General features: G+C 43.5%; 1 protein-coding gene and 1 long non-coding RNA gene across 4 annotated transcripts in view; one reads left to right on the top strand and one right to left on the bottom strand.

Moving 5' to 3' along the window:
• The window catches only part of CALCR (calcitonin receptor), a 167052-nt gene extending 150554 nt beyond the window's left edge, over positions 1–16498 (bottom strand). Inside the window, exons 1-3 of one of the 3 annotated variants that reach the window (XM_089315013.1) lie at positions 16379–16498; positions 16003–16197; positions 7308–7369 (exon numbers count right to left, since the gene is read on the bottom strand). In XM_089315013.1, coding sequence (XP_089171139.1) covers positions 7308–7330 — 23 coding nt within the window. In that variant the 5' untranslated portion in view covers positions 7331–7369; positions 16003–16197; positions 16379–16498. 3 annotated transcript variants of the gene reach the window in all.
• Positions 16499–16631: 133 nt separating this feature from the next.
• On the top strand, positions 16632–19679 carry LOC138845740 (uncharacterized). The gene is made up of 3 exons (XR_016222791.1): positions 16632–16872; positions 17401–18863; positions 19377–19679. It is a non-coding gene; the product is annotated as an uncharacterized LOC138845740 (long non-coding RNA).
• The last annotated feature ends 547 nt before the right edge of the window (positions 19680–20226 follow it).

The following is a 20226-nucleotide window of genomic DNA, read 5'->3' as shown; positions in this document are numbered from 1 at the left end:
ATGCAAATTCTTGGGTCCTACCTTAAAATAAATTGGAAGCCCTGGGGATTAGGCCAGCAATCTGCGTTTTGAGAAGCCCTCAAGGTGACTGTTGCTCACTGAACTTCGATTATCACCATTTTAGAGCAGCAAGTAGAGGGGCATGTTCGGAAGAGATGGGAATTTAAAAAATCTGACAAGTAATAAAATCCTTGTCTTTATCATCACCTCTAATGTCAGGAGGATAAAAAAAAGCTGAGAAAATTATTTAACAAAATATGATGCTAAGACTGGTAGCAAACCATAGTTGTAAAAGTTGCTAGGCAGTCAGGTAAGTCTCTATAGCAACCCTCCTCACCAGCGTCTGCACACACAAACTAGACTTTCCAACAATGGGTATGCTTACTTGGATGCTGATGAGCCAAAACTGTTCTACCTCTTCCCTCCAGACCCAAGACAAACAATTCAGCTCCCGTGACGACTGTAGAGCACAAAGGGGCTGATCTTCTTCAGTGAAGAAGTACCTCTTGTGGCTTAGCAAAATTATTTATTTAGAAGCCTGGTCTATTATTCCCTCCAAAATATTTCCATTACCTGTAATAAATCTGCAAGCCCAAAGATAAATGCTATGTCTCTCCTCTTCTCACTTTTAGCCATGGGGTGCATTGCCAGCAAGATACTTAGGTATTTGAAAAAATATTTGTAATATTTCTACTCATCACTTTTAATGGAGCAAAGTTACTCTTGGCAGAAATATTTTGGTCTTTGAATATAAATATTTTAAAGCTAGTTTCATAAATTGGTGCAGCAAATGAGAGTCTCATAATTATTCCCTACTTTTTCTCTCCTACTTCTCACCAGCGTCCCTGTCTTTTGTATACTTCTCTTAACTTCCCTCTGGGGATCCAGCCTCTTTATGTTCCGTATGTGGTGGCTGACACACCATGTGACAATTTCTTTGCTGCAAAGTTGCACCCTACATCACAGGAAGATAGGAAACTTCCTGTTAATTCCTTTAAGTTTAGGATACTCATTCCCATAATACAGTGTATTTATTCAGCATATATTTATCTCTGAATATATTAGCAACAGCTATTTATGATCCAGATCTCTGATGAGCTCAAAACAATGATGAGAACTCCACAGACTGTGCTACAGTAAGAGGCAAACCCCTCACAAAGAAAGGAAATGAATTGGTTTTCCTTACTCCTTCGCTCTTTCTGAGGATTGAACTATGACACACTTCTGCTTTCTCTTTAAAAAGACAGAAACTTTTCATTCTTTGGGGTCACGATTAAAACGAAGCTTTCCACTAAAGACTCAGTGAGGTGGCCACTTCTCATCTTTCCCTGGCAATCAAAACCACACTCCACCCCGCAGAGGTGAAGTCACTTTCCAGATAATCTCAGCCCAAAAGAAAGGAAACAGAACCACCAAACTGATCACCAGCATCCACAATGTAGGAAAACATATCTGCTTGGATGCACCTGTCATACAATGAGGACTTTAAAAAATATTTAAACTACAGGCCCACCTCCAAATTTTATCTTACCATTCAACTGAGGGACTTCAACTTCTCTTTCCTTTATGCATCGCAAAATCTTACTTTTCAAATCATCTGTGATATTATATGATTTCCACTTCTACTTGTGCTTGCTTTATATAATTTTATTGGCTTGAAAAGTATAATAAATCACTGAAAAATTTCTATGATTTTCCCACTGAGCAGGTTCTGCGCTGTGCCCTGGTGGACAAGGACGTCTGAGACACACTCCTACAGAACAATGGAGGGACGCTGGCACCTACGGGCTCTCTGAGGTTCTTACCATCACTGGAAGTGGGACGTGGGGGAGCGAAGGGCTGAGATCCACATGGAATTGTTGGTGAATTCAGTGAGGATGCAATTAGGCTCAAGCCCTAACTCCATCAACTAACTAGACAACCAATTCTAGCTTATGTCTTAATCTGAATTGCAGTTTTCTTAACTGTAAAGTGAAAATTCTAAGAGTTACAACAATAGCAGTTACTGTCTTCTGTATACCTCTGTACCATACTCAGCTTCCTTTTAAAATTATATAAAACCCATGAAATCATCCTTTAAGACAAGACATAATTATTTCCTTCAAGAAAATAAGGCTAAGAGAGGCAAAGTGACACTAATAAATAGTACAGGCTGTTCTACTCTACAGAAAATACTCTTTTGGTTGTATAGTAGTACTGCCTCCCCAAAGTCTTGGGAGAAGATAAAATGAGATACTGAATGTGAAAGCACTTTATAGGCTGTGTGGGCATTAATCAAGGAGTGCTGTAAAAATGTATTATTGGGGACTGCACTGTGGGGTAGAAGGTTAAGCAGCTGCCTGCAGTGCCACATCCCATATGGAGTTAGTTTGAGTCCTGGCTGCTCCAATTCTGATCCAGCTCCCTGTTAATGCACCTGGGAAAGCAGTGGAAGATGGCCCAAGTCCTTGGGCCCCTGCCACCCATGTGAGAGACCCGGAAGAAGCTCCTAGCTTTGGCCTGCCCAGCCCTGGCAGGAGCCAATGGACAGAAGCACTCTCACGTGTTCGCTTGCTCACTCTCTCTCTTGCTCGCTCTCTTTCTCTGCTTTCAGATAAATAAATCTTTAACAAAATTATTTTATTAAACTGATAATATTTCAAGTATAACCTGCTTTCTTAACACTATTAGTTGTACCTACTAGCATTTGATTGACTGTTGGGCAAACCTGGGGGTGTTTGCTCTGGGGACCACCCTTCATTCCCCAACAGCATTGTTATGTTTTTAGAAGAGCTGACTTTTTTTTTTTTTTTTTTTGGACAGGCAGAGTGGATAGTGAGAGAGAGAGAGACAGAGAGAAAGGTCTTCCTTTTCCGTTGGTTCACCCCACAATGGCTGCTGGGGCCAGCGTACCATGTTGATCCGAAGCCAGGAGCCAGGTGCTTCTCCTGGTCTCCCATGGGGTGCAGGGCCTAAGCACTTGGGCCATCCTCCACTGCACTCCTGGGCCACAGCAGAGAGCTGGCCTGGAAGAGGGGCAACCGGGACAGAATCTGGTGCCCTGACCGGGACTAGAACCCGGGGTGCTGGCGCCGAAGGAGGAGGATTAGCCTATTGAGCCATGGTGCCGGCCAGAAGAGCTGACTTTCAATTTTACAAATAAGTCTAATTCCTCACCCACTGTTGTCCATGGGAGGGCAGGGACATTTGTAATTTTTAAATAAGGAAGGCTTAAAAATATTGTTAACTGTTAACATCATTAGATTAAAAAAAAAAGAGGCATATTTTTGTCCCAGAAGAAGAAAATCTCAGAACTGTGATCTTTTAAATTGGACAAACTTAGTGGCAAGACAAACCCTTGATGCTGGTTTTGATTTTTCAAAATTTTACAGCCAGACGGTGAAACCCTGTCCCAGATCAGCCTGGGTCATCAGAACACTCTTGAGCCCACGGATGAAAAGCCACGTGCGGGCCTGAAACTCACAGGCGGAACAGCAAACAGACCCGAGCAAGGATGCAGGCGGTGCCTGTAGGAGGAGGACAGGGCAGCCATCCAGGCGCTGCAGCGAGGCTGTTCAGAGTGAAACCCTGCCTCGGCTTCGCACCACCTCCTTACCTCTCTGAGACTCACCATTGCTTGGAGGTAAAACAGGCATCATAATAACCCTCTGATTATTACGAGAATGCCACAGGTAATTCCAGAACCTATAGCAAGCACTCCATAGATGTTAGTCTTAAAATTAACTACTTATTGACATATTGTTATTACTTATTGTTACATTAATTAGTTTTAATATTTATTTCCATTCTTAACCTATTTAGCTCCTTTGGTCTATAAAACAGAGACAAATATACCTAGCTTTCAGGGTTGTTGTGGAATTTCAGTGAGAGAATACCTGTTTGTTGAGAAACCTGATTGTAACATATTATGTACTAGGGAACATGGTTTCAAGGCATCATGAAGTGAAAAGAGAAAAACAATGACGATTACAAAAACAAGCACACAAACATCTACAGCACAGTTAAGGCCAGGGGAGCGTGCTTTCTCGATGTTTGTGTTGTCAGGTGTCTGGCAGCCTAACAGCCCAGGGCTCATCCACAGTGCAGGTACCTCTTGCACCTGCCATCCACAGGTCACCACCACTGGTCACCATGTGCTCACGGCTGCTGTCTGGCCTTTCGCTGTATTTAACATGGTGGGGGGGGGGTCTGGCCAGCTGGAGGATTCTGGACAGTGATGGAGTAAAGTGGATAAAGTCAGCTGTATCACTATAATCTCACAGTGATCTATATCTATCTATCACTATAATCCTCACAGTGTTCTAGTTCATGAGGAAATCAGGTAATCTTACATCCAAGTTAGGCTCCTGGTTAACTTCTTTTTTTTTAATTTTTTAATTTTTTTTAACTTTTATTTAATGAATATAAATTTCCAAAGTACGGCTTATGGATTAAAATGGCTTCCCCCCCATAACGTCTCTCCCACCCGCAACCCTCCCCTTTCTCACTCCCTCTCCTCTTCCATTCACATCGATTCATTTTCGATTCTCTTTTTATACAGAAGATCAGTTTAGTATACATTAAGTAAAGATTTCAACAGTTTGCTCCCACACAGAAACATAAAGTGAAAAATAATAGATGATTTTTTAAATGATGATGAAATCAGATAAGACCTATTGTCATGTTTAATCCCAGCGAGAGTCAACTTGGGAATTGCTAATTTCTTTTTTTTTTAACAGAAGATCAGTTTAGTATACATTAAGTAAAGATTTCAACAGTTTGCACCCCCATAGAAACACAAAGTGAAATATACTGTTTGAGTACTCGTTATAGCATTAAGCCTCAATGTACAGCACATTAAGGACAGAGATCCTACATGAGGAGTAAGTGCACAGTGACTCCTGTTGTTGACTTTACAAATTGACACTCCTGTTTATGGCATCAGTAATCTCCCTATGCATCCTGGTTAACTTCTATTCCTTGGTTCCTTCCTTCCTCAAATGGACTGCCGCAGTAGAGGGACTAAAGCTTTAGACTAAAATATGTTACACTATGGACTATGTGATAACCTTAAAAACAATACAGGTACTTAAATTAGTACTAAGAAAATATCCCCAGCTATGGTAAATAAATACAAAAATACAGATGGTCAATAAAAAGCACTTACAAAGGCTGCATAGCCCGAACCTGAAGTACACCCAGAGCTCCCTCTGGGCATCAGGAGAGAGCTCTCCACTGCACAGCACACAGAGTGCAGCACAGTCACCCCGTGGGGAAATGAGACCAACGGGACCCACGGAAAAGAGTTACCATGCTCTAAAATAGGTCTTGGAAAGTGTGTCTTTCCAGGAGGGTGAATAGGAAACTTCACCATTTTTAGACTAAGTAAAATTCAATGTATTTTTACTTGCTGCCTTGCGACTTTTTTTTTCTCCACATCAGTAAAACCACACACATCATGGGTTTCTGACTCATTTTCATATAAGTAATTAAAGATTTTAAAAAAATATTTGAATTATATTTAAAAGTCACCTTTTGCATTTGTAGTAGAAACTGCATATTTAAATACTGTATTTATTGGAAAGATAGACACATATACAGAGAGACAGAGAGAACCCGACCAACAAAGAGAAAGCAGTGGCTATGAGATGCAGATGGGAGTATGATCTAGGTCTCCCACAGGGCAGCAGCCACCTGACTAGTTGAGCCTTCACCACTGCCTCTTCCCAGGGTGCACATTACCAGAAAGCTAGAAACAGGGCCAGAGCTGGGAGGCTAACCCAGGCATTCCAATACAGGGTGTGGGCATTCTAAGTGCTGTCATAACCACCAGGCCAAATGCCTGCCCCAAATTGCACCTTTAAAATAATAAAACAGGTTTTTGCATTTGATCCTGATTTTTATGAATGAGTTATCAGCCTGGCAAAGCACAATTTCCCCTTTTTGTAAAAACCACAGTGCACAGTGGAATACTATAAGCACGAGTATATCCCATGACAGCTGCAGAGATTAGCATTCAGAATAAACAAGGAAAATCACTGTGTACTTTCCTTAATAGTCTAAGAAAAAAAGAAAGAAAACCATGGATCTTCTGTTCAAAGATACACAAATGCCTAACTGAAAGACATTTTACCTAAAAAGACTTTACCTGTCAACAACTTATTACGAGTGCATCCCCCTTTTTGGATTCACTTATGTTCTGGAGCCAGCCCTCCATGGTTTCATTCCCAAATCTGCTGTAGTAGCTGTGTTTGCTCAGGTGGGCTACCTACGTCTCTGAGCTTCTGTGTCCTCTTGTGCCAAACGAAGGAATGCTAGCACCTACCTCAAACGGCTGCTGTGAGGATGAAATACGTTAAAATCTACAGAAGGCATAGAACATGTCTGGCTCATAGTAAGGGCTATGTAGATGTTATCTATTTTCATTACCACCGTTATTATTGTTGAATTATTTCAATAAATCTCTTTTATATCCAAGTTTTCTTGAAAATTTTACAAGCTTAAAAAAAATGAATTTTACTTTGCTAGAATTGGGTATGATCAACATTTCATGTTTGTCTCTGTTTAGACTACAGTCCAGTCAGTTCCAGAATTATCACTTAATTTCTGAGACTCTACCATGCACCAGTTAACACTAATGCCCTTCTTCTTGCAGCTAGTCTTGCATAGCACACGTTAAAACACTATCTTAGAGACAGTAGATATTAAGATATTAAGCTTGTGATTATGTGTGGTGTAAGGCTTTAAGAATAAATATCCAAACTCATTTGATCAAACAACATATCATCATCAGCGATGACACACTTATTTTCTTATTCCGTGGTGACACTGTCTGCATAAAGTAGGATTTGTGGAAATAGGGTAAAAGAAGATTAATTGGTTTAGGAGGGGGCTAAAGGGAGTTGAAGGGGAGATTGTGGAAAGAACCAAGTAATGAGGTTTTCCCTTAGGAAAGCCAGCTTCTAGAGTCAATGAGAATACTATATGAGTAGAAGAAGTAGAAAATCTAGGAGGAGGAGAGAGGGGACAAGGGACATTAGAGACAAGTTCTGCCCCTTATATAATGTTTGCAAACTTCAGTCTGATAAATCAATTTCTTGCTCATGTGAGGATGTATTACACAAAATGGACATTGAGATGGGGTCTCAATGACTGTGCGAGGACACACAGTCACCCCTTTAACTCTTCTTAAATTCACCTGTGAGTGCACTGATGCAGACATTGTTCTGCTAATGCCTGTGGCTCACTGTAACTTTTCAGGATCCTCTAGGAGAGCAATGTACACAGAGTCAGAAGGGTTTCATTATCACAGCAAAACCACGACCTACCTGCTGGGAGGGAGATGCGCCATCTCTGCCTCAGTCTTCTCCTTAATCAAAGTGTTGGGTTCCTGATCAATAAGTAAGGGAATATGTTAGTTACAGGAAATGTATGACATCGCTTCAAACATTAGAAATGCCTCTTACACTAAAATGCCCTCAAGTGAGGCCACGACTTCCAATTTTGATATTTGTTGACTTCAACTTGGAACTCTTCAAATATACTGATGGTCATATTTTAGTAGCTAAGAAGAACGATTTTCTCATTGACCTTCTATTCATTCCAACCATACATCTAATCTACAAACACATATTTTTCACATGGGGTGCATGAAGATATCTTCATTTGGAATGGGAAAAGGAGCAACCAGAATTGGTCCCCAAGCAACAGGAATCACCAGTTTGCTGGGGTTTTTGCTTTAATGCCATCTTTGCAATCTACGGCATCTTAGGAAGGAAGAAGTGTTCTGATATTCTCCTGAACTTGTTGCCCTGTAGTATGTCCATCGAAGGAGGTGCTAAAGCCATCTGCATTATGGTGTGCTCTGTGCCAAGCATGTCATTGGATTTCAGCCTAAAGAGATTCCCCGTCACAACAGTCACAAACAGCCACATTTTCTACAACCCATCCTCATACTTGCTAAGCTTCCATCTGTCAGACTTAAGATTAGAAACTAGTTATGCTTAAAGTTGGGTAAATTAATGTATGAGACAAGCCAATTTCAAAGTTAAACTTGGCAGCAGTACAGTTTGCCTTTCCTTTCCCCCTTGTTGCCCAGCGTGACTTAACATCCAACCGGAGAAGAAATCTTTTCAATGGTTAAAGCTTCTCTTTACAAATCATTCCCACTGAGAGATTTTGTTATTGTTATTGTTGTAATTGTGGGACAAATGCTATCACTTTGGGACTCCAAGCAATGACAAATATCATTTACATTTTTGATTGACATCAAACTCACATAAATTTATTTGAAACCTAATAGACTAATAGATTTGGCTCAGTAGAAGTATAAATCCTAGAACTTTATCATATTTCACATTTTTTACTGCCATGCAGGAATGTTATGCTTACGTACTCTGCTATGCGGAGTGTCCACTTGCATGGGGTATGAGTTTAGACTATTCCAGGTTAATCCATAAGACTGGGATTTGGTTTTAGATAGAGTTTCACTTCCTGAAGACAACTAGGTTGGCGAGCAGAGCTTAAGGCCTCCAAGAGACCAGCTGAGATGCCTGTCCATAGGAAGGGCCTTCTAATCCCATCAGTTACATAAAGGCTCTGATTATCTAAGATAACATTCTAATTATAATAGAGAGAGACCTCTAAGTCATAATCACAGCGTCACTTGACAACAGTCCTAGAGTGAGCATAGTCTTGGCATTAGGCAAATTTAGGTTTGAGTTCTCACTCTACCTCATCAAAGACGCCTGAACCTATGAGGCCCATATTTTCTGAGCCTGTTTCCAATGCCACTGCATCCAGCAGACAGTATGGGCTCAACAAAGTGTAGCTGCTTTTGCTATCAGGTTTAGTCAATCTAGGGGGTGTTCACTTGTGGAAAATCAGTTACTCAAACAGGACTCCAGACTGTAATGGGAAGATGAGACAGAAAAGTCCTGATTTTATTCCTGTTTGCAGAGTATAAACCCTACCAAAGTAGCTTTGGCCAAGTACAACAGGCAGGGGAATTAGAGGTGCAGTTGTCCCTTAGCATCCATGGGGAATCACAATATTCCGGGTCTCCCGGGGATACCAACAGCTCTGGAGGCTCACGTCCCTTATCTAAAAGCATAGACTTCACAGACAACCTGTGCAATACTTTAAATCATCTCCGTATCACCATACTTAATACAATGTAAATGCTAAATAAGAGCTGTTGCACTGTATTTATAAAAGAAAAACAAGAAATTAAGTTCACACATGTTCCATACACATGCAATTAAAAAAAAATTTTCATTCCTGAGTTAGTTGAATCCACAGGTACACAGGACCTACCGAAGGCACCATGGTTAAAAAGGGTAACAGAGCCACGGGGACGTGATTTTCATGCTTATACACCGCATGCTACCTTCTGAATTTGTCGGCTGTGTTCTAAAGGCTCACTAAAGAAAACAGAATCAGCTTCTTAAACCAACGTTCACTGAAATGTAAACTAGGAGAAGGGGTGTAACAAGGTTAAAAATATGATTACTGATTTGAAGGAATATCAGAGAAATATCTGAAAGCTCTGGGGCCATAGCTAGCTGATGCCTTGAAAGAAAAATGTAAACCTTGGTGTAGCAGAATCATTTCAGTGACAGAAAGTGCACCATTTTTATGGTTATATTTAGCTAAGTTTCAACTCATTAGCAGAAAAGACGGTCCCCAAGCAGATTGGAAGGTGGGATATGCGGATGGCTTTCACCTCGCTAACCTAAAAGAGGTAAGCTGGAAAAATTCACACAAAAGGGAGAATAAAGCTCCACGCAACAGTTCCACTTCCAATACTGTGTTTTTGGCCTGAAAATTTCCTTGTGTAACTTTTAAGGACACAAACATTCTGGGAAATATTTTATATGTGCTAAAATACTGGGATTTCTAGTTCATTATCACTGAGGGCAGGGGTTTATAAAACCTTTATTTTTTTCCTATTATGTTATTGAGAATAAGACTTATTTCAACAAAAGATGGCAAAAAGGAAGAATACATATTATTACAAACATGTACTCTTTATATATTTAGTGTAAATGTATATCACACACAAACACACACACACACATTTACACATGCTCACACACACAGGATCTCCAGAAATTCTAAGGCAAGAACCTCAAGGGGTCATTGGCTGTGCAGAAAATAAGGAAGTAGCATTTAAGTAAAGCTTACAAGATTTCCAAGAAACCAAAATCGTTGTGTACAATTAGTGTCTTCATTTTCTTGTTTCTAATTCATTTCTCAGCCCCCCTCCGACCCACTCCCGTGATCAAAGTCCAGTTGTGATCTCTCAACCCTTTCCCCAGCTTGATCTCCCTGACACTACACAAGCACACACTTATCCTCTCTGCTTTCCAGAAAGCTACCTCCTCCGTGATGCTTCCTTTCATTCAGCCCCTTACAACTCTTTTTTTTTTTTGCAAGCATCTTTTCCATTTGTCCCTTAAAAAATTAGTTTCCCACAGGATTCTTAGAATTTTTTCTTCTCTTGTTAGTTTTCTGCCTTTTATTTCTCTATTTTTAAGTTCTCCATAGCTGGTGTGCTCCACTCCTAACCCGTCAGCTAGAAACAGATTCAGGTCTCCCAGATGTATTGAAATCTCTCCTGGGGCATGAATTTCTGAATCTACTTCTATACAGCATTATATAGATAAACCAAATACATCATTTTTCTCTCACAATTCAACTCTTCCTCTTCATTTTTCCAAAAATTCCTGTCCAGACTTTGCAAATGGCATTTTTTTTTTCAGAATTTGTATTCAGAATACAATTAGCCATTTCCTTCACCCCACCTCCAATTTCTATCATCCACCAAATCCTACACAAGCTACATTTAAATTGTTCCCTTTCCTTTGCTATCACCAATAAAGGTGGCCCTGTCTCTCCCCTCTGTTCCTGCAATAAGGCTCCGGGCCTCCAGTTAATTTGTATCCATCTCACTTTCCATCTAATATTTCTCTGATTTTTCCACCAGGACGGTCTACCAGAATGACAAATCTGATTATGTGAGTCCTCCGTGTTAACTCCTTTAGGGATCCCCACTGATCATGATAAAATGTAAACTGTTTAGGACAGCAGGCAAGCAGACCTTCACCTGTACCATCCGTGCCCAGCAAATCCCATCGGGACAATCAAAATGGCCCCAGTTTCCCCAAATCTCTATGCTGTTTCAAGCCTTCAGGGCTTCATACAGTCTGGAGTCCTGCACATAACAAACTTCAGCTCTTCCACCTTAATGGGGTTTATTCCATCTTGTCATTTCTCTGCTAACTCACGGCTCCCTTGGGGTTACTGCCTTAGAGATCGTTCCGGATGTGGGGCTAAGTGCTTTTCCTCTCCGCATCCAGAGCTCTCACTGCCTTTCTGTATTGTGGTGCACACCACCTGGGAGTGTAGCTGTCCGTTGGTCTGTCTCCCTCTTACCATCCCCATGATGCCAGGAACTGTAATTCCTCATAATATCCCCTGAGTAGGACATAGTAGGCACTTAGTAAATATTTATTAGGTTTTTAAATAGGAGAAGAGCTATTAGGGTGGAGATGATTAAATATGCTACAGGGAAATGATTTGTATATTTTGCAGGATGGAGAAGGTAAGGTTTGAAAGGTTGCATTCCAAACCACGGTACAAATGAAGACAGGGAGTGGAACTACGGCTGTGGGGAGAAATAAAAAATAAAGAAACATGGCTCAGAAACCAAACCATTGACAAAAAGGGTGTGTGTGCGTGTGTGTGTCTGTCGCTTTCTCTCTCATACATACACCCCAAAATTTGGAGGCCACTGGATATAAATTGAGTTTGACAGGGTTTGAAACGAAGGATGGATTCCGAATGTGGAGTCAGTTTTCCTGTTGTAATTATAGCTTTAGAACTGAAATTCAGGAGCCACTGAGGTTTTCTACCTGGCTCGGAGAAGAAAGATAAAAGGAGATTATGTCCTGAAACATCTGAAATATCAGACTGCAGAGGGGCTCCAAGTCCCTGGATAATCCCTGAAAAATACGAATGGAGAGGGACGGAATGGTGAGAGCAAGCTGCCTGTGTCCTGTAACCCTGAATCCAGCACACAGTGACTGAATCATTGAATTGAGAACTCTTAAGGATTTTTTAATGGCAAGAAAAGCTTAAACGAGAGTAGTGGTTGTGAAACTGGGAGGAAGCAAAATGTAGCAACCATGAGAAAATTTGGATGTGGTCTTGAGTCTTGATAATGGTGAAGAAAGACACACGTCTGCAAACAGACATGTTAGTGAAATGGGATGGCTAAATACTGATTTCAAAAAGAGAAAATATTTCACTGAACTAGATACTTTGAAAAATAACACCTTAGTTTTGGATTATTCTTGCTAGGTTTTTTTTTTTTGCATACAAAATTCAAATTCATATGCTGTTTTTAAGAAAAAGAGACTTTCAGGTGCACCAAGATGGAACTGGAGGGTTGGCTATGTACGGGTCCCTGGAGGTCCCAGGCAGTTTCCTGGGGCTGCAGGCACAGTCCACACAGCCCGGCAGCTCTGATGAGGTATATCTTGATGAGCCAGCCCTGGCTTTGGGAAATTCACCTGAATTCCTTGATCCAGTCTTCCTTTTTAAAAATGTATTCTGTCTTTAAAAACAAAATAAAACTACATCCTGGTCATAAAACAGTTTTTGGAAAAACAAATCAAGAAAATTTCACTTAGAAGTGATGAGGAATCAAGTCCGACAATTTTTGCCAATTCTCCCTCAAGGTTTCATCGCCATGATTCGCTCTTAAAACAAAAAATTTAAAGATCTGAAATCTCCCCCAAGTTACTTGTTTTTTGACCTCATAAAGTCAGAAATATATGTTAATATGATTTTTCCATGTTTTGAAAGTGAAACTGAAAACAAGTTATTACTACTGTGGCAACAAAATTTTATCATTTAGCTTTTAGAATCTTCATTATAAAGAGGATCATATTAACACTGAAAGGCACACAGTTGACAAATAGAATTGTGCTTCTGATTCTAACTCCAAGGGAAGAAAATCCAGTCCCCAGAGTGAAATCATTACTTCTGTAATGGTCATTCTTTACTGGACACAAAATCCTTAAAGACAGAGATATGATGTATTTGTCTATGTTCTTCAGACTTAGAGATGTTTGGCATATAAGAAATAATCAAAATGATTTTTGAATAAATGACATTTAAAAAAGAAAACACATGATACTTACCTAGAACCTACCCAAATGCTTAACAAAGATGAACTCATTCAATGAAACCCTCATTTTACAAAGGGAATGAAGGCAGGCAAGGTTAAATTGCTTGCCCAAATCACACAGCTAGAAAAGGATGGAGCCGGGAATCAAACCCAAGCAGAGTCGTGCAAGAATCTGCACTCTTATGCAGCTTTTACAACAAATGCTGTCTTTAAATTTTAAACAATATGAATGTGCACATCAAAATATTTTACGAGGAAATTGAACTTGGAATAAGAAAACCTGGGTTCAAAGACAGCCTTAATTTCTTTGGCTTGTAGCTTTGAGCAAATTCATTCACCTAATGAGTCCCCAATTTCTTCATATAGAAAATCAGAATGATTGCTTCTGCCTCACAATTGTATTGTGAGTTAAACTGTGTGTGTGTGTGTGTGTGTGTGTGTGTGTGAAAAGCTAGGACATAATCAGGATATGGAAGTTAGTTTCTCAAGGAGAATGATACTATTTTCCCCCTTCTTCCTTTTCCAAAGGGGATGTTTCCACATTGCTACATCTAGGTCTTAAGCAAAAGGAAATCAAATTCCACTTCATAAAGCATTATTTTTTAGCCTCTTTTAAAGCTAGAGTTCATTTATTAAGGCATTTTCTGGATGACCAGATAATTTTCAAACTCAATAGCTTGTTTGCTGGAAAAAACAACAACAAAATGTTTTTCATGGAATCTGTTATGGATTAAACATCTAACATCAATAAAAGAAGTAAAATCTCTTTCTTCTAATTGCACATCAAGATACACACATATATATTTTTTAAGAATGAAAGATTAAACCAGCAATGTAACAACCGGCATTTGTTTTCACCGAGACCCCCTAACATTGACAGGCGGTGTCAAATCTCATGGAAACCATCTCAGTCAGTGGTTCTCAACCTAGGTTACATACTTTCATCACCTAAAGAAATACGTGAAACTGCAGGCCCTGTCCGTGGATATTCTGATTTAACTAGTTTGGGGGTACAGTTATGAATTTTCTACGGATGGAATTTCTTTCATTGACTCTAATTTGCAGCCCAAGTTGTGATCACAGGTTTAGGTTATCGGTGGTGATAACCTAAGCATCATTGGACTCCTAATTTCATGTTCCTTTTACACAGATAAAAGCCAACATTAGATAATATTTTCATTCACCAACAACAGAGTTGCCACAGCACAACTACAATAATATTGAGTCCTCCTTTTCAACTGTTTAAAGCAATTCCTATCTTTATCCATCCACCGTTATTTTATCTGCAGTCCCCAAACACAGGAAGTAGGTAACAGAAGCCATATTTATATCAGTGAATTTGAGCATCGCAAGACAACTCTGAGGTAATTTATGTGCTCTTGCGCATCAGTTATAATGAAGATCTCATGTTTACTACACTCAGTCATTGGTGTGGTCAATAAATAATCTTAGGACATTTTATAACATGACTGAATATTTTTCTTGGTGGTTTTAATCCCTAAAATTAACTGTAGGTTAGAGGCATTGAAACAAAACAAATCCTGGCTGATGGATGTTTTGAACTCTTTTAAAACACTGAGTAGAAATGAGTGCCCACCAAGAATACTGACTTCAACTGTAACGGTTTTGCAAATGTAGTCATGTTAGTTCTTACAATACCAGTGTAGAAAGCCAGTGATTTCAATGTTTTAAAGCTGAATTCTTTACTGAACACACAGTGGGCTAGCAACAGGCTCTTACAGAGTTTGCTTCATAAATCCTACAACACTAGTTGCATTCCTACTATGTCCTTAATAGCAAGCCAAACAGTCCACATGGATAAAACATTTGCTTTCTTTCATCACATAAGACAAACTTAAACTTGGGCACTCTGCTATTGAAAGGTGAGATTCAGGAGAAGCATGGTCAAACTTGGCTTGATTTTGAACATGCTACTTTCAGTCACCCAACAATGTCAACAAAAAGCCGTGGCTTGGTTCAGGGTAACCACAGCCGGGTAGCAGTCAGGTCTCCCCAAGATTAGCAAGTGGAACCATGCTGTCTAATTTAGCTTACGCCGTTTAACATTGGGTAAAAGCTTACAGATAGAATATTTTTTAGGCAGATTTGCTAAATAAAGCTGGTAGGATAGGTTACAAATCTCATCTGATTGTTGATTTTTGTCAATCATTGGGATTTCCTTGGACGTCAAGGAAAATGAATGTTGGGGACAGAGGGATTAATTTGTAGAGCTTGTCTTTCACCCGGCGTGGAAAGAGCATCATGAAAAGGAGCACTCTTTGGAAACTATGCACGCAACATATTTTTCTTAATAGGTGTGAAGAATGGCTGCTATGCATAAATGATTGTTGGAAAGTAATTCTCAGTAAAAGATGACCTAACAAGCAACCCGTTCGCTACTGTACTCCTTTCCAATACCCAGGACCGCCACGGCACATGTTACGGATGCCAGGATTCCGTGTGCTAGTGAACACACAGCTTTTCTGGGAGAAAATTTACAACTTGAAGTCTTGTCATTTTCACACCCAGTAAGTTGGAAAATAACAACTTTCGAGGGAGAACTGGTGACAGCAACGTGGTAAAAGTCCCAAGAAATTGAGAGGACCCCTCAATCCCAAACCGCTAAATCATAACACCCTCCCAGGACACCTGTTTTTCCTTTAATCAAGGCAAACTGAGACCAAGCTGACCCCTCCACGCTCACCTCCAGCCCCACAATCAAACTGCAGCTTCGCAATAAAAAAGCAAGGTCCCTCGCACCTCCACGGCCGCCCACCGCTAGGACACCTCAAAGCTCCAAGTCGCGCTCCCCTCCAGACCCTCCTTACCTGGAATTCTCTCAGTGCGCGGCGGGGCACAACCCAGGGGACGCGAAGGGCGTTCTCAGGTGGTGGTAGCAAGTCAGGCACGGGCGCCCATCTCCTGGGCAGGCGGCGGCAGCGCCAGGGCGAGGCGAGGCACTGCTGCGCGCTTCTCTGCTCCCCACGGAGGTCCGCAAGCCAGCGAGCGAGGGGCTGACTTTCCTAGTTTGACGTGAGAGCAAACTGCGTTAGTCCGAGTTCGCCCTCTCCTGCCCCCGCTCTGAGTCCCCGACCCTTTAACGCCGCCCGCAGGGATGGTGCGGAGCCTGCCCAGGCTGCGCTCCAGGCTGCCAGGCGGTTTCCCCCGCGCTTGCAGACTCCGGTCCCAAGTCAGCGGGCTCACCTTGCGGGCGCCTGCAGCACGCGCCGGGCTCTGAAGCTGCGCGCAAACTTCTCCCGACTTCAGCGCAGCCCGCCCCGCCCGCCTCCCCACGCAGCCCAGGCGGCGGCGGCTGCAGCGAGGCGCGCCAGCCCCTCCCGGCCCTCCAGCCCCTCCCGGCCCTCCCCTCCGCGCCTCTCCCCTCCCCTCAGTCCCTCCCGGCCCGGGAGAGGGAGGGGCGAGCTGCCGAGCTCTGCGCGCCTCCTCGCCAGCCCCTGCCCCGGCCCCGGCCCGCGATGGGGCTGCGCTCCGCCGCTGCCCGGCCGAGGGCCAGGCGGGGCTCACCCTCGCGTCCTGGGGCCGATAGCGGGGCGCGCACCCACTCTTAGCAGGCGAGGGACCCCCGTGGAGGCCCGAAAGGAGACTGCGGTCCGGGCTGGGAGATTTCCAACTTGTCCCTGGAGACAGCTTTGTGGGCGCCCCGTCCGCTCCCCGGAGGATGCAAATTTCGGAGGGTGGTGAGTTGGCCAAGCAACCCCCGCCGGGAGATAGTGCCACCCCGGTTCCGTCTGCGGCCACCCAGGGGACAGCCCCGGGGCGCTGGAGAAAGTGAGGTGGGGGCGCGGGAGGATGGCCGGCCGAGAACTGGGGGCAGGAGAGGTCAGAGTTGCGGCTGCAGCGGTCCGACAAACCCGGGAGAGCGTTCGGACTTGGGCGCTGAGGGCTGGGGTGCAGGTTGTTTGGCCAACAGTGCCCTGCGCTTGGGGCGCTGCTGGGGGGCACCGTATCTTGGGGTGGGTGAGCGCAGTGGGGACGGCGCTGGAAGCTGGGGGTCTAGGGTGCGGGACTTGGTGTCGGGGGCTGCGACTCCTCCCCCTCTCCCCACTTTAAGTCCTGGATGCCAGCTGGAGCCCGGGACAATCGGATTCCAGGCAGGGCGCAGCCGGGCAAGTTGGCTCCAAGGACCGGCCGCCCGCCACCTCCTGTAGCCCACGGCGGGGCGCGGCGAGGCAGCAGCCGGCACTTCGTCCCTAACTCTTTTCTAGGGGTGCTGGGGGCTATGGAAGCCGCATCCTCTTTGTCCGGCGAGGTGGCTGCGCACCGTCGAGGTTGCTAATACTGTCCCTGGGCAAAAGGAATCCTAACAGCAACATAACAGGAGCGGGAGAAAGCCGGACGGCAGAGCGGCACGCTTCCCCCAGCGGTCCCAAGATTCCCTTAAGCAGAAAGGGCGGTTGGCAGGCGAGATGGAGGCGTCCCCTGCACCGGGCTGCAGCCTGCACCCGTCCAGCCCAGGGGCCCCTCCCTGGAAAGGCGGTGGCTGAAGGTGACAGTGCTGCCTGCCCGTTTCTACTGTGACCCCACACTCTCCACCCCAGAGGGACCACAAGAATCTCTTTGTGTCTTCCGGGGATCCAGTGGGAGTCGGAGTCCGCAGGCAGATCAGCTCTCCTAGCAAACATTCCGGGAGTTTGTCTGTCCTCCTTCCCTGTCCCCTCCAGCCTGGTGACCCAGAGGGATTCGTGTGACTCAGCGAGGATTCAAACCTGAGGCACTGCCACACTGTAGGGAAAGATTGTACAGTCCCTGCCTGCCTGGCTTTCAGTGGCAATGATGTTAACAGGAAGAAATGCGGGAGAGAGGCAGGCTGGCGAAGACACACACACACACACACAGCCACATAAACAACACCTGTAGAAGAAACCCTCCACATTCAGGATTTAGAAACACATCTCTGTGCTTGACATCTGTCCTGGGTTCACTCGTTCTCTGCTTCCCAGCTGCTGCCGACCAGCCAACACCTGATCATGCCTTCCTTTAAACATTCTCTTTGGGAACATTAATTACCTTCTTTTGGTGCAAAGAGCAGAGAATGATTAACATTGTTTGGTCAACAGCTGGGGGCCAAACATGGAGAATATCTCGCTGTCCTAGCCCAAGTCATTGAAATAGCATCAAAGTAGGAAGATTACTGCCAAGTGGACGGTGCTGCTGCCCTCAGCGCTGCGTGGCAGGGCAGGCACAGTGGAATTTTTCTGCGAGAGCCTTATCCTCGGGCATCCTAGCTACCTGACATTGACAGCCAGGGTTGTGAGAGCAGGGCTCTAAGCTGCTACTGAAGATCTGAGGGTCTCGGTGCTTAACCACAACTCAGCCTACAAAGGGCATGCGTGTATCATAAAGCCCAAAACTGTGTGTGACCTAAACATATGCAACCTGCACCGATGAAAATACTAGTTATGTCAAGACAGTTTTGGAGGGAGCACGGAGAGTTCTCCGTAGGCAGGAAATTCCAGAAAAGGTGACACAGCTATGGGAACAGGGATGAGGCTCTTTGGCCCCACAAGAGGGCTGAACTGACCTTGTCAGCAAGACAAGTTTGAGTACCAAAGGCTGTGCAGCTGGCACTGCAGAATTTTAACTCTACCCCTGTCTATACACTACTGGAGAAGATTCTCTATACGGACCCTGTAGGTCCATGGAGGATTGAGTACGTGGGGATGACCTGGTAAGAGGAAATGACGATGTTTTTTGAAATGTTGTAGGACCCATTACTGGGTCCTGAAATCAATCTAGGGGCGCACATGTAGCCTTTTGCACATGAACGGAAAATGGCAGAGTTCATCAGATTTGACAAGTGTGAGCAGAGTTTCCTGAAGTTTGTGTCTCACTTCTACCATGTTTGTGGACTGACTTGCAAAGTTAAGTGTATTTATTTCTTGGGGGGGGGGTCACAAAATTATCTTCAGGTTCTTGGTTAGAATAAGGTGATCTTCAGAATACTTTCTAGTTGCAAATAAGCCTTCAGATGAAACCAGTTTATCAGGAGGGCGTTCGGGAAATAAACATCCTCAGCTGTGGTAAGCACATATCTCTGCTCTTGTTACTGATCAGTTATGAGTTTAAGATTCTGTTTTAATGAGACTCTGCCCTCTTCCTTCGGTCCTTCCTCTAAAACGTTTCCCTTTTGGGCAACTACTACTTTACGAAGAAAGATTCTGTTGTTGATCTTGTCTTCCAGGTGTGGATATGGAAGAGCAGCTTTTGTGTGCAAACTCCACTTCTGTCCCCAAACCGTCCATTCTCCTTGCTGAGGACGTGAAGTCCTGCCCTGTAGAAAGGGCTTGTGAGGGGTGGGCATCTGGTCTACAGGTTTGAATCCCAGCTCTGCAACATATTGTAGCTTCCTGCTAATGCACACCCCACCAGGAGGCAGCAGGTGACATCTGCATGGGAGACCTGAGTCCAGTTCCCATGGAGGGCACCAGCATATGAGATCTCTCTTTGCCGCTCTAAATACATAAATAAATAAAATTTTAAAAGGTTTTGTGAGTTCTTGACTCTGTCCTTCCAGAATGAGGTTTATTTATCTACAAGACCAGGGTTCGGACCATGTCACTTTATTACCATTTACAACTCTAGAATCCAGTGCCTTTTCCAGAACAATCCCTCAAGTTGTTCAATGGCAGTGAGTAGAAGGAAAGTTGCTCTAGAGTAAAGACTAAAATTACTGAAATCTGTTCTTGTTAACTACCGTAATGTACACAAAGGCTGGATTGTAGAGACTGGAAAAAGTCATTTCGTTCTATGCGAGGAAAAAAATGTTGGTGTGGTTAAATGCATTAGTGTTTGTTCTGTTTTTAAAAGAAATTTACTAAAGAGATCTGGCCTCTCAAAAACTCAGTTCCTAGCTTTTGTAACTCCCCATCCCCATCATCAGCAAAGCTTTTCTTACATTGAAATATATCCCAATTGCTCGTGCTAATGTGTTATTCAATACTGCCTATGTCCGAACACTCTGGGCCAGACACCCACGGGGGACCCACAGCTCCTACCCTCGAGAAGCCCACAGTCTCCTCGGGGACATTTGC

Source organism: Oryctolagus cuniculus, chromosome 16, assembly GCF_051225735.1.
Source record: "Oryctolagus cuniculus isolate XC-2025 breed Fujian yellow rabbit chromosome 16, ASM5122573v1, whole genome shotgun sequence".
NCBI lineage: Eukaryota > Metazoa > Chordata > Mammalia > Lagomorpha > Leporidae > Oryctolagus > Oryctolagus cuniculus.
The sequence above is the reverse complement of the archived record's forward strand: the minus strand, read 5'-3'. Positions and strand labels throughout refer to the sequence as shown.